General features: G+C 43.0%; 1 protein-coding gene across 1 annotated transcript in view; it reads left to right on the plus strand.

Annotated features, from left to right (window-relative positions):
• Positions 1 to 4,646, plus strand: part of LOC309621939 (contactin-associated protein-like 3) — a 91,740-nt gene extending 87,094 nt beyond the window's left edge. Inside the window, exon 5 of the mRNA XM_082409212.1 lies at positions 3,943 to 4,646. Within this exon, the coding sequence (XP_082265338.1) occupies positions 3,943 to 3,988 (46 nt within the window). The 3' untranslated portion in view covers positions 3,989 to 4,646. The remainder of the gene's footprint in view (positions 1 to 3,942) is intronic.
• The last annotated feature ends 9,360 nt before the right edge of the window (positions 4,647 to 14,006 follow it).

Raw genomic sequence — 14,006 nt, forward strand, 5'->3', positions numbered from 1 at the left:
AGTCACATTCTGAGGTACTGGGGGTTAGGGCTTCAACATAACAGTAGGTTAAAGGAATTCCCTACCATTTGAAGTAGTTTAATGTTGAACTAAACACATATTGGTATCACTTTAAGTCAATGGAACTTCTTAATGAGAAATCTTCCTAAATTTTGTACAAATGACCCAATTTGCATATTACTATTTTCAACATATACAGGAGGCCACTGGGTTAGTGCTATTCTCCCAGTAGTCCTAAAACAGTCTAGACTCACAGTTAAATACTTTAATTCCTTTAATTTCATTGATTTATTTAATTCCTTGAAGCTGTTAATAGAATATGCCCACTACCCAGCACTCCTTTGAGGCATTCCTTAATAACACTAACCATACTTCATTTTCTTCTTTTGTGTTACTCTTGAAGTTTAGAAGCCAATTCATTTGTCAGAACTAAATTTGTGCCATGTATCAAATAACATACTTTTATTTGCAGTGTTCTAGTATTGTTTTCAACAGCCATATATTGATTTTGAGACAGGCTGGGACCTGGGACCCTTTGCTGGGACCTGGGGCCCTTTGCTGCAGTGTTGCAGTGCTTGCACCTCGACACACCTCTCCTCGAGCAACAAAATAACAAAGAAACTGTATGGGACTAAAAATAACGACGTGCACGCCCAGTTGGGGCAAATTCTGGACAAAAGATACAAAGAGACCAAAAAACCCAACTGCCACTTTTGAAGATCCCAGAGCAAAAGCAGGGTACTGCACGTGCCCCCTGCACACAACACCACCTAAGCGGTGGGCAAACCACCTAAGCCACCCTTCTGGCCCGACCCCTGGACACACCCCTGCTCTCACGCCATATAACAGGGGTGCCCAACCCCCAGGCCGCAGCCTGGTAGGAATCAGGCTGCACAGCAGGAGGTGAGTGGCAGGGGAGCGAGTAAAGCTTCACCTCCTGCTCCCCATCGCTCACATTACTGCCTGAAACATCCCCCCACCCCACCCCCTGCCGGTCCGTGGAAAAATGGTCTTCCATGAAACCGGTCCCTGGTGCCAAAAAGGTTTGGGAACCACTGCCATATAAGCAGCAAGCTCGCCCCCGCTTAGGGAGCACGCAAGCAAAGGAACCTGTTGTTTGTTCTCGCTCCCCCGTGCTGCAGCAGGGGCCCCAATAAAGCCTTGCCTGAATTTCTTGTCTGGCCTTTGATCAATTTTTATTGTTTAAGGACGCCAAGAACCCTGGTCAGTTACAATTTCAAAATACGGTCTTGATGTCATTGGAAGTAATTTTTTTCTGACTTTTTCTCTGTTTTCAACATCTTTGCCAGCAAAAGATATGTTCCCAGATGTCTTCTAAAATGTTTTCTTCCTGATCATTTAGAAAGATTGGGAAAGAAAGAGTATTGAGAAACTTGAGCTGTACTTTTGCTGCACAGGAAGGGTGAGCTGTGTTCCATTCTAGATTAATAATATTTCAAGCAGGAGGGAAAAAAAAAGGAAAAGCCTATAACTTTAGCAATGTGTTTGAAAAATACTTGATTTCAACAATGTTTCTATCATGCTTACGTTGCAGCTGTCTAAACAATACAGGTAACAAAAGCATGTCAATTAAAAGCAGCATTTAGGACCCAGTTTCACAGATCTGCATTGGCCCTGGGTTTCGGATGATTTCAGGGCCAGGCGCTGGGAGTTCCTGTGTGGTGTAGTTGTGCTCAGCCATGGGGCAGGTGGGTTCCCTCTTGCTGTAGGAGAAGGTGGTGGGACACACGGAGATGGTTATCTCTTTCTGCTTTTGACTCTCCTGACTTGCTTCCACCAAGAGGCCATAAACCCAAACTGGAAATACTGATTAAGTGCATACTTTTTCCAACACATTGACCACAACTTGAGATTTTCATGGCGGAATATATTACATAAATGTCTGGAAAGCAAATATTTTAAGTGCACTTTAGGTAGATGTTTGCTTACTTTAATCAAGCAGAAGGAGAGATTATTCTTTTACCTTCTGGAACGTGTTGAGGTAACCTTATCTACAGAAGGGAAAACTTTAGAGTTCACCTGGTACAAAGCACCCGCACCCGGATGAACGAAGGTTGTTCCCGAGGCCAAGCTTGCTGTGCTTGCCGCACGACAGGCCAGTGAATCAGACATGACGCATTGAGGGAAAGAATACGACGTTATTCGGAAAGCCAGCAGACCGAGAAGACGGCGGACTAAAGTCTCAAAATAACCATCTTATCGGGGTTTGGATGCCAGTTTCTTTTATAGCACAGAGATGGGGAGGAGATGAGGAGGTAAAGTAAAAGGGCCATCAGTTTTGCGAATATCCCCTGGAATGGCCAGCCTCAGGGAGGGGATGTGTTAATTTCTTTTTAATTGCAGCCATCCACAGGTGGGCAGAGTCCGTATGTTTCCCTGAACAAAGGCACTTTGGTTTAACATTCAGGCAGAGGAACAGGGTTCCCCAGGCAGGCCATTATGTACAGACAGTATCCTTTTAGTGAACAAAAGCAGCGGAAGGCAAAGGTTAAAGTCAAAGAAACAGATCCACCGTGTAGTCAGATTTGGTTCTTCCCTGTAACAAGGTCTCAAAGAGTGAGTGGCTCCCTCCAGGTCACATATAATAATAATATATATAATAATAAAAATTATTCTGGTAGAGAAAAGAATGCAGAACTCTAGCCACTCTAACTCCTTAGTTAAAAAATGAGATTTATTTGCAGGATAAGAATGATGCTGCTATTAAAAATAATAATAGCAATAGCAAGTTTGAAAAACTTTCACGTGGACCTGTTCAGGTGCTTCATTGGCATTTAAGGCCTTCTAAGTATCTGTACTAGCCTCCTTCAGGTCAGCCTGTGTTGCTGGGAAACTGCTTTTCTCACTACTCTCTGGACAAAACTCTGGGTCTAGTTTCCATTATTCCGTGGAGTGTTTTTAGATCCCACCCGTTGTTAAACACACACACTTTTGTTATTAATACAAGAACAGATTTTTCAGAGTTTTTTCTTTGTCTTTTATTGTTAAAATTTTTTTAATTGAGGTATAATTGACGTAACATTACATTGGTCGCAGGTGTACAATGTCATGATTTGATGTTTGTATATGTTGCAGAGTGATCACCACAATAAGTCCACTTAACATCCACCACCTCACATAGTTACAACACTTTTTTTCTTGTGATGAGAATTTTGAAGAGCCACTCTTCTAGCTACCTTTAAATAGGCAATACAGTATTATTAACGTACATAGTCACCATGCTGTGAAAGTTCCATCCCCATGACTTACTCATTTGATAACTGGAAGTTTGTACCTTTTAACCTCCCTCACCCATTTGGCTCACTCATCCCCTGCCTCAGGCAGCCACCAGTCTGTTCTCTATCTGTGAGCTTGACATTTTTTTGTTTGTTTTTTAAGGTCCCATATATGTGAGATGATATGGTATTTATCTTTTTCTGTCTGGCTTATTTCACTTAGCATAGTGCCCTAAAGGTCCATCCGTGATGTTGCAAACAGCAAGATTTCATTCTTTTTTATGACTGAATAATCAAAAACATATTTTTTATTGGTTCTTTAGTAGATGCCAGCTTCTGATATCAGCTTTTAGGTGAAATTATTGTTAATCTTTTTATGTGTGATTTTATGAGTCAGAGTTCAGAAGACCATTTGGATTTGCTATTGTAGGCAGATGTTGAAAATTCAGTTTTTTAATAGAATCTTGTACTGTTTTGTAGATTTTACTTTTTGGATTTGATTCTCAAAAAGAAATCTTAACCTGTAAAATGTTTCTTACTCCCTTTTCTTACCAGGAAGAGATATTAGGAATCATCTAGGAAACAAATGTAGCAGTTTTATGCAATTTAAGCAATAAAAATGAGTTTTAAAATCCTCCTTTACTACCAGTAAAGCTTGAATTTTGTACTTAAATATAATATTTTCCCCCTTCCCCTTTTACCCAAGATTTACCCGCCTATTAATGTGCTGCCCTCGTCGTCTCGGTGAATGAAGTCTGCTACTGGAGAAGGTATGACCAGAAAGGATCACGCCGATGTATCTAACCAGCTGGTACGTATGTTTTCTCCAGGATTGTGTTTAAAGAAATGAATACTTTCTCAGTTCATGCTGCTGTCTTATACCTCTTGTCTTTCTTCCATATCACTTTTCTTCTCCCCCCATCAAAGTAGAATTTTAATATAGAATATATAATATAGAATACTGGAATACAGAAACATTCATTAGAGCCAAACAGTCTTTTTCATAAGGATAACTGCTCATGACAAAGATTAAAGATCACATGCTTGAAACCCACCTCTAATGCTGTATGAGGTAGTTTTTAAATAAAAAAGGCATAAGACGATTAAGTTTTTATTAGTAACCTTTATTATAGAGTATTTCTGAAAGACTATTCTAACTAATTTTTTGTTTAACATATTAGGCAATCACCAGAACGCTAAGGGATACAGCTGTGTATATTCTATGAAATCCTTGGTTTCTACAGTCCTGAGATTGTATACCAAGCATAATTAAAGAAAAATACATTTGACCTTAAAGTAGAAATGATAAATAAACCTACTGATAACCCAGATATTTTTTTTGAATAGAATTTAGAGATGGATTTCTCCTATTGCGTAAGTTGTGATTTTTAAATGCTCTACAAAATGGAAGCTCATTGGTATATTGAGGGAGTGTATTTTTTGTAGAGTGTTAGTAATGTCTATGTATTGCATGCCTGAAGACTCCTTCCTTAGTGAAACTGCTGTATAATAAAGTCTTTCCAATACTTGCATATGTGAATTATGTTTGGAAATAATGTGAAATACTGTGAAGATAGCTACAGCAATACACTTATAATGCCCAGAGTACCGTTACCATTTATAAAGGTTCATGTAAACCTTGTTTTCTCTTTAGTATGCATGCTATGCTATTGGTAAGGATGTGCAGGCCATGAAAGCCGTAGTTGGAGAAGACGCCCTTACCTCAGATGATGTGCTTTACTTGGAATTTCTGCAGAAGTTTGAGAGGAACTTCATTGCTCAGCGTAAGATTACTATTTTCCTATGAATAGAAACAACATCATATGTAGTTTTGAGGACTTCTTTCCTAGTCTGAGAGAATTTACATTGGTCTCCATACAATTTTCCTTCTGATTAGAGAAGAGGTTCTTCCAGCTGCCTGCCATGTCTTTGTTCTTAGCCCTCTGGTTCCTTCCCCTCTACCTTCAATTTCTTTATCCATTTATTTAGCTCCTGTCTTATTTTATATCTTCCTTACAACCGGCCTTCTGCTCTCCTACCTCCATTGCCACTTCTCCTCGCTCTTAACCTCTCTGCAATGCTCTCCTCTGGCTTTGGGGGTTTTGGACTTTCCCAGTCCCTCTGTTTTCATCCTCCTGATTTCTTATCTTCCTGCTTCTTAATTGTTAATGTTCCCAAAGGCTTCATTACCTGTTCTTTCTGTGCTTTTTTCCCCTATGCTGATGACTAACTTGCTATGTATGAGCCTTTACCCTCTTTCTGAAGCTCTAATCCCACATCTCCAGCTAGGAAGCCTGTGTTTATGCCACCATCCTCTCTGGCTCAGCGTGGTGAGAACCAAAGTCTTTTCCCTACTGACCACCTGCCTAGCAATTCCCTTTTCAATTTCTGTCTACCTCTGGTATGACCATTACCCTAGTTAGCCCAAGCTCAGGAATTGGGCATTCTTAAGCCTCTTCATTTATTCTCCAGTCATCAAATATTTGCTAATTTGCATTGTTCTCCTTTGAAACATCTTATCCTGTTCTCTTTTCATTCCTATTAAAAAAACTTCGGCCAGTGTTTCTCAAAGTTGAATATGCTTTTGAATCTACCAGGGATCTTGTTGAAGTGCAGATTCTGATTCGGTAGGTGTGGGTGGGGCCAGAGAGCCTGTATTTTGACAAGTTCCTGGGCGATGTTGAAGCTGCTGATCTCTGACCACTCTTTGTGTCCCAAGACCTAGTCCAGGCCTTTGTCCCATCATCCTTGGCCGTTAGTGCCAGCATCTTCACCAGTCTCCCTGACTCTCTATGTGCCATTGCCGGGGTAAATTTAGTATTAATTTTATTGATTGTCCTTCTGTTAAAAAGTCTATAATGGTTTTTATTACATAGCATGTGTAGGGCTTTCAAGCTGTTTTGTTTGGTCTCTTCCCTGCCACCCCTGCTAATGCTGGTAAACTCTATTTTTGACCTCAGTGACACTTACAAACGATGTGTTTATTTTGGAATAATGCATCAGCTGCACACTTAGGATTTGTGCACTTTTCTATTTGTGTGATACATTTTTTAAGTACCATTAAAATCCCCAGAACATATGATTGTTGGGTTTTCTAAAAAAAAAAAAAAAAATTATGCAGAACCTTAATATCCCCTATTTGGTCCTGCTTTCTGACCTATCTGCCTTTTCAGGGTAATCTTGTGGCACAAGTGATAGCATTTAAAAGCTTTAGTCTTTTAATTCCTCCTCCTTCCTGCTGCGAGCCCTGAGCTGTCTTCTGTGCACTTCTGACATGTCTACTGTTTGGTCTCTCTGTGTTCTTTGTTACTTGGGTGCAGTAGCAACTTCTCTGTGCATTCCATCTTTCTTTCAAGTTGTGTAAAGTTCTTCACTTTTTTTCTCTGAGGGTATAGGGGGTGGGGGGAGTCAGCATGGTTATATTTTAATGTAGAAAATGTGACCTGGATATAAAATGAAAATAAATATTAAATTAAATGGAAGTTACCTAAAGTGACTCTGTATCTTCTAATCAGAAAAGCAATAGCAACAAGGAAATATATAATAATGCACCTCTCTTTGATTGACAGTTTTGAACATCATAACCAGTATTGTGAATCAGCCCCTTGATTCACAATATTATGAACCATGTCCCCTTTACAGGGACATGGCCCATGTTCTGTACCCTCTGCCTTTTAGGCTGCCCTTTCAAGCTCTTTTCAGTAATACCTCTTCCAACATATTGTAGTTTGATCCAAGGTTGAGAGTTGCTAGGGTGTGGGGTTGTTTGTTTGTTTATTTGTTTGTTTTGCAGATCGTTAGTGGCTGTAAGTTCTCTGAAACTTGAAGTTTTGATTCAGGGTCCACTTAGCATTTTCGAGAGTTACTAAGGTGTTTTATAGCATTCTTTGTTTCAGACATTCTCAGGACCTCTAGAGCCTGTCTGCCATGAATGAAAGAGGGTGATAAATAGAAAATGAAATACATACTGAAGCAAGCCAAAACTTGCTTCAAATAAAATCTGAACTAGATGGTCCAGTATATAAAGGAAACATACTTGTTAAAGCACAGGGATGTGGCATCACGGTGGTCTCCCATTTCTTTCCCCTCTTCAACTCAGAGTGACATTTAGGAGATGTAGAAGAAGAGGCTCAGTCATAGCAAGAGTAGGTAGACCTGTGTTCTGATTCTGGTGCTGCCACTAACTGTATGGTCTTGCTTAGTCATTTAACAGATTTGTGTTCCTTTTAGGGTTATTATAAGGACTAGAGATTTTGCTTTTTTTTTTTTTAAATTTATTTTATTTATTTTTTTATGGCTGTATTGGGTCTTCGTTTCTGTGTGAGGGCTTTCTCTAGTTGCGGCAAGTGGGGGCCACTCTTCATTGCGGTGCGCGGGCCTCTCATTACCACGGCCTCTCTTGTTGCAGAGCACAGGCTCCAGACGCGCAGGCTCAGTAGTTGTGGCTCACGGGCCCAGTTGCTCCGCGGCATGTGGGATCCTCCCAGACCAGGGCTCGAACCCGTGTCCCCTGCATTGGCGGGCAGATTCTCAACCACTGCGCCACCAGGGAAGCCCGAGATTTTGCTTTTTATATCGCTTTTTAACTTATGTAAAAAAAAAACAGTTTGTTGTATTGGCATGTGTCTATTTCTGTATTCTCTATCCTATTCATTGAACTATGTATCTATCCTTCCACCAATACCACACTGTCTTACTTACAGCTCTACAGTAGGTCTTAATATCCTCTAACTATATTCTGCTTTCTCAAAATTGTTTTACTTATTCTGGTTCCTTTGCCTTTACCTTTTGTTCATACATTTTAGAATAAGCTTGTCCATGTTGACAAAAAAATTCTGTTGGAAGTTGACCTTTTATTATGTTGAGTCTTCCAATCCATGAATGCGATATGTCTCTCCATTGATTTAGGTCTTGTTTGGTTGTATCATACAGATCCTCTATTAAAATATTTATAATCAAATATTTCATGTTTTGGAAGCATTGTGTATGGCATTGTGTTGTTGTTTTTTTTTTAACTTTTCTTTTTTTCTTTTTGTCTGTGTTGGGTCTTCGTTTCTGTGCGAGGGCTTTCTCTAGTTGTGGCGAGTGGGGGCCACTCTTCATCGCGGTGCGCGGGCCTCTCACTGTCGCGGCCTCTCTTGTTGCAGAGCACAGGCTCCAGACGCACAGGCTCAGTAGTTGTGGCTCACGGGCCTAGTCGCTCCACGGCATGTGGGATCTTCCCAGACCAGGGCTCAAACCCGTGTCCCCTGCATTGGCAGGCAGATTCTCAACCACTGCGCCACCAGGGAAGCCCCGGCATTGTGTTTTTAGTTTTGGTTTCCAGTTGTTCATTGTTAATATTTGGAAATATGACTAATGTTTTTGTGTTGATCTTGTATCCTGAGACTTTGTTAAAGTAATTGCCACTTATTAATTGCTTCTTAGAGATTTCTTGGCATTTTCTATGCAGACAGTCATGCTATCCATGAGTATGGACAGTAATATTTCTTCCTTTCTAATCTGTGTGTCTTTCTTTCTTTTTCTTGCCATGCTGCACTGGCTAGTACCTACAGTACTAAGTTGAAAAGGAGAGATGAAAGAGGACATTCTGGCCTTCTTTTGAATTTAGGAGGAAAACATTCATTCTCTCACCATTAAGTATGATGTTCACTGTCGGTTTTTTGTAGATATTCTTTACTGGGTTGAAGTAGAGCCCTTCTATTCCTGAGAGTTTCTGACATGAATGTGTGTTGAAGTTCATCAAATGCTTTTTCTTCATTAATTGATGTGGCCATGTAGAGTTTCTTCTTCAATCTATTAATATGGCAAATTACGCTGATGATTTTTGAATAGTAAACCAAGCTTGTGTTCCGAGAATAGACTCCAGTTGATCAGAGTGTATTGTTATTTGCTGCCTTCTTCATGTGTTGATTTTATTGTGCAATTTTTTTCCCGTTTCCGTGTGTGAAAGCTTAGATTATTGATCTGAGACCTTCCCTCTTTTCTATTATAAGCATTTAGTGCCATTCGTTTCCCTCTTAATAATGTTTTCTCTGGATCCTTCCACATTTTATGTGTTGTATTTTCATTTTCACTCAGTTCTATTTATCTTAAAAATTTTCCTTGAAATTCCTCTTTAACCATGGATTATTTAGAAGTGTGCATCTTAATTTCCAAATGTTTGGAGGCATTCTACTTCTCGTTCTCATTTTTATACAATTTAAAGCTTAGACTGTGGACACAGTGGAATAAAATGCGATTATGTTTGTTTAGTTATTTTATAGAGGTTCTTCAAATATCACTGGAGTGAAGTTTTCAAATATTAGTTTTACATAGTAGTTCTCAGTCTTTTGCCCTTGTAACCATAAGAGAGTTCCCTAAAAATATGTAACCCTGGCTGCTGGAGCCATGTTTATCAGGGGCAGTTCACAGTCACAGGAATAGTGGGGAGTTTGTGGGTCCCCACTGCACACTTTGTTCTGGGCCAGCACACAGGGATCCAGTAGGGATCCAGGGTCCAGGAGAGGGACCCAAACTTTGGGCTCTGGTGTTTATATTGCAGAATCAGGGAAGCCCAGGTCCCGTGTGGGCAGGAACTAGGACCAGCACTGGGACACACAGGACCCAGGTCCAGTCCCTCTCCATGGAACGAGCAGTCAGGCTGAGGGAGGCCCAGCCTCTCTCCTGCTGGTCAGGGCTGAGCCAAGCTGCGGTTGCAGCTGTATTGCTCAGTAGGCCCATGGCTGAGTCACCAGCTAAGACAGCTGTAAGCCCTGGCTATGGGTAGTGTCCATGAAGTCTTGAGGAAGGCCGGCCTTCCTCCTGCAGGGAGGCAGTCTTGAACAAGTTAGCCCTGCCCTGTCACTACTTCAACAACCAAAATTTTCACTACTCCCTCTTGCTCCTCAACCCCACTCAGATAAAAGCATAGTTTCTCATGGGGTGGCCAACCTTTTATTTTTCAAACATTATCAACATCATTTCATACAAGAAAGGACATTCGAACCCCAATTAACTAAGAAGCACATATTGCAGAATAAGCTCGTTTGCCCTAAAACAAGACCCTTAGCTATTTCCATGGACCATCCTTGATTTCTCCATTATGCTGCTGAGTAGTGCAAAGTTGGTGCTCAAGAACTCCTTGGATGATGGTGTGCTATCAACAGCTGCTGTGAACGCAAGCAGCTGGCACCCTCGGTGGCTATATGGGCAGAGGAGTTGAGGAGACAGTAGGTGATGGCTCTGTGCTGTCAGTGAGGGCTGTCCTCTGCCCGCACCCCTTTTAATCCCTTTGTATCCCTACCACCTGAGGAATGAAGGCAGTGATGAGTTATTGGCAGAATTGCCCTGTCTGATAAGAGGGTCACCTGCAAGCCAGAGGGCCCAAATCCTCCCTGGAACACATCACTCCCTACCCACCACTTAACAATTCCCTTCAAACAAAGGTGCAAATTTGTAATAACTGTACCGTTAAGATATGCCGTCTGTGATTCGGACAACTGTGACTCCTTGCCCTGTTCTTGGAGGAACATGACATTTTGTAGGGAGAACCCAGGCCAGGTGGCCAAAGTCTCTGTCAAGTCTGTTTCTTCAGCCAATACTTTGATTCAAGTTGAGAGTGGTGGAGATGAGTGGGCCTTCACCATGATAACCTTTCCCTGGTATCACTGGCCAAGGTTCCCTTTGGTGAACATTACATACAAAAGCTTGCCCAGCACACGCCTCGCTCTCAGCCGAGCCGTGGCCATGCTGCTCCTGGGATTAGGCACCTCCTTTGCACACCCTGTGGATGGTGCTCATTTCCTTGATTCTGTGAATGGGTCATTTGTTAAACTATTATTTCTTGAGGCCTGTAAACTATTATTTCTTGATGTCTGTGCAAGTTTCAATTCTGCAATTTCTATTTCCTTCTTCTTACGGATTGAAAAACACTAGTGAAATTCCTCATCTTACAATCTCTGCTCCTTAACATTAACTGTAGTCTTCTTAAAGTCCTTGGTCTTGCTCTCTCAAAGGCTCCCTGGGGCTTGATTCCAGTGGGCTGGTGAGGTGGACACCACTGAGCTTGACAACATGCCATACTCCACCCAAGCCAGGAGATCTCGGTGTCTGGGGGAAAAGGCAGGGGCCGTGAGACAGGAGACAAGAATGGAAGTAAATTCAGGGGTAAAGCCCAGGGAAGAGTCCATATGTCAGTTGCAGGTCAGCTATGGGCCCTGTGTCCGAGAAGACGCCCCTCAGTGTGGGATGACCAGCTGCTCTCAGAGAGAGCGAGGCTCCTGGCCCCGGCTTCTCATGTGATACTGGGGCAGATCCTATGCACAGAGGCTGTGGCCTGCAGGGGGCGTGTATCAGCACCTCTGCAGGGTCGAGGGGCCAAAGGGGGCCATGGGCAACCTCTCCCAGGAGAAGTCACCTGCCCTGGGGCTGGGGCATCAGTCCCTCAGTCCCACACCATCTACCTTTCTACCTGGGTTCCAAGCCCAGCAAGGCACAATCCTGACTTCCCCAGTGTAGGATCTCCCCAGTGTGTGACAAGCCAGGCTGTGGCCACCTACCCCGAGGGTATAGTTCAGCGGGGCAAAGCCCGTCACTGCCCCCTGGTGAGGCAACTACAACAGAAAGGTGAGCTTTTGAGAGCAAGGGTCAGGAATCAGGGAAGAGAGGCAGAAACCCAAGAAAGGACCCATCGCCTGAGCCCACATCCTTGTCCACCTCTGTGGGGTCAGTCAGCCTCCAGTGTCTGCTCTGAGATCACAAGACCCCACAGTACTGGCCATCACAACCACCTGCCTCAGAACAAAACAAGAGGGCACAAGAGCAGGAGGCCCATATGATAAGTGTGGTCCGTTGAGGAGGTGCTCCCTGGGCCAAGTGACAAGACATGGCTTCTCAGGGCACAGCTGCCCCCAGACTCAGCATAAATGTCTGGGCTGTGAGCCCATTGATTCTGGGAAGGGCACCAGCACAAGGTGAACAGATGCTCCATCCTTTGCGTCAGGCAAGCCAGGAGCCAAGCACTGACAAGCAGCCTGCGTTACACCCTCGTGTTTCACAGGGCAGGAGCCTCGGGGGTGGGGGTGGGGAATGGGGCCTGCCCTGAGGTCACAGCAGAGAAGGTTTGCTGCTGGAGGGCCACACACAGGACAGCTGTATAGAATGTGATCAAAGGCTCTCTGGTGCTTCATGCCATTCAAAACCAGGGGCTCTTAAACAGCCCGAGGGTAAGATACCGCCAAATCCTTGCTGAAATTTCTGAGCCCATCCTCAGATCCCAAATTTTGCCCAGATTGCCAAAAGTTTCATGGACTTCTGGTCAAGGACCCGATTCATCTGGACTGCCCAGTGCACAGCAAGATTGCCAGGACGGGGCCTAGGGATCTTGCCCACACAACCGTCCCTGACATTTGCTCCTGGAGAACCACCTGCCCAGCTACCGACATCTCCTCCTTCCCTCTCATCAGGCTAAATGCAACTGGGAGAAAGGCAACACAAAAGGAGGCAAATGTGGAAACATAAACCCGACAGTGCTGTCTCCCCCAGCCAAGACTAAGAGTCCATGAGTCTACCCACTGCACTCACCTGAAAGCCCCCACATATCACCAGAAGCACAGAGAGCACACAGGCCATCAGATACACCTGACCTCAGTTTCCTCCTGAGAGAGCACTCAGGGGCCTCCCTGGGATTTGGAGGTGTCAACAATTCACTGCCTTGTGGCTTATGCCACAGAGCAATTTTGAACAAGGATTATAGTACCGGTAAACTTTAAGCACTGCTTTAAGTCCAATCACTTTATGTTTAAAGAGAGAGGAATTGGGACTTCCCTGGTGGCGCAGTGGTTGGGAATCCGCCTGCCAATGCAGGGGACGTGGGTTTGATCCCTGGTCTGGGAAGATCCCACATGCCGCCGAGCAACTAAGCCCGTGCTCCACAATTACTGAGCCTGCGCTCTAGAGCCCACGAACTACGACTACTGAGCCCGTGTGCCACGACTACTGACGCCCGCGCGCCTAAAGCCCGTGCTCCGCAACAAGAGAAGCCACCGCAATGAGAAGCCTGCTCACCGCGACTAGAGAAAGCCTGCGCACAGCAACGAAGACCCAACGCAGCTAAAAACAAATAAATCAATTAATGAATTTGAAAACAGAGAGAGAGGAATGGAATATTTTAAACAGAGACATAGGAGCCCTTTAAAGGGCAAAAACATGTGCTTACAGCTTTTCACATGGAAAAGGAAACAAAAAGTGACTGGGTTTGCCGTTTTCCTTGAATTTGTCTAGTACTAGCACTCGATAATATTGACGATCTTCACGCTTGATCACAAACAACATGATGCTGTAATATTCAAACTGTTGGTGAAACTTTTTTAATCTCATGATTTACTCTGGAACAATTGTGTTGACATAGGTACTGATGGTGCAAAAGCAAAGGTGGCAGAAGTGCTGGCACCTTAACCCAAATCAAGGAGTAGCACCAAACTGTACTAGTTGGGCTTGTATTCACTATCATACACTTGTATTAACAGTGCCAGTTCCAGTTAAGAATGTTCTGTCTTCAACAGTAAAAATGATTGATGTTAGTAAATCTTGACCATTGAAATTGAATATTTTATAGTGGATGATGAAATTCAACATACAAACATCACACATCTGTATATCAAAGGGAGTGGGAAAAAGTTAGATCAGATACTGATAAAGAGGAAGTGGATGACACGGATGATAGATGTGAAAAATTAGCTAAAATGTAGCACAGAAAAGAAACGGTCAGAAATTATGAATGAGAAATCT

Source organism: Balaenoptera borealis (assembly GCF_965194805.1).
Source record: "Balaenoptera borealis genome assembly, contig: HAP1_SCAFFOLD_1242, whole genome shotgun sequence".
Lineage (NCBI taxonomy): Eukaryota > Metazoa > Chordata > Mammalia > Artiodactyla > Balaenopteridae > Balaenoptera > Balaenoptera borealis.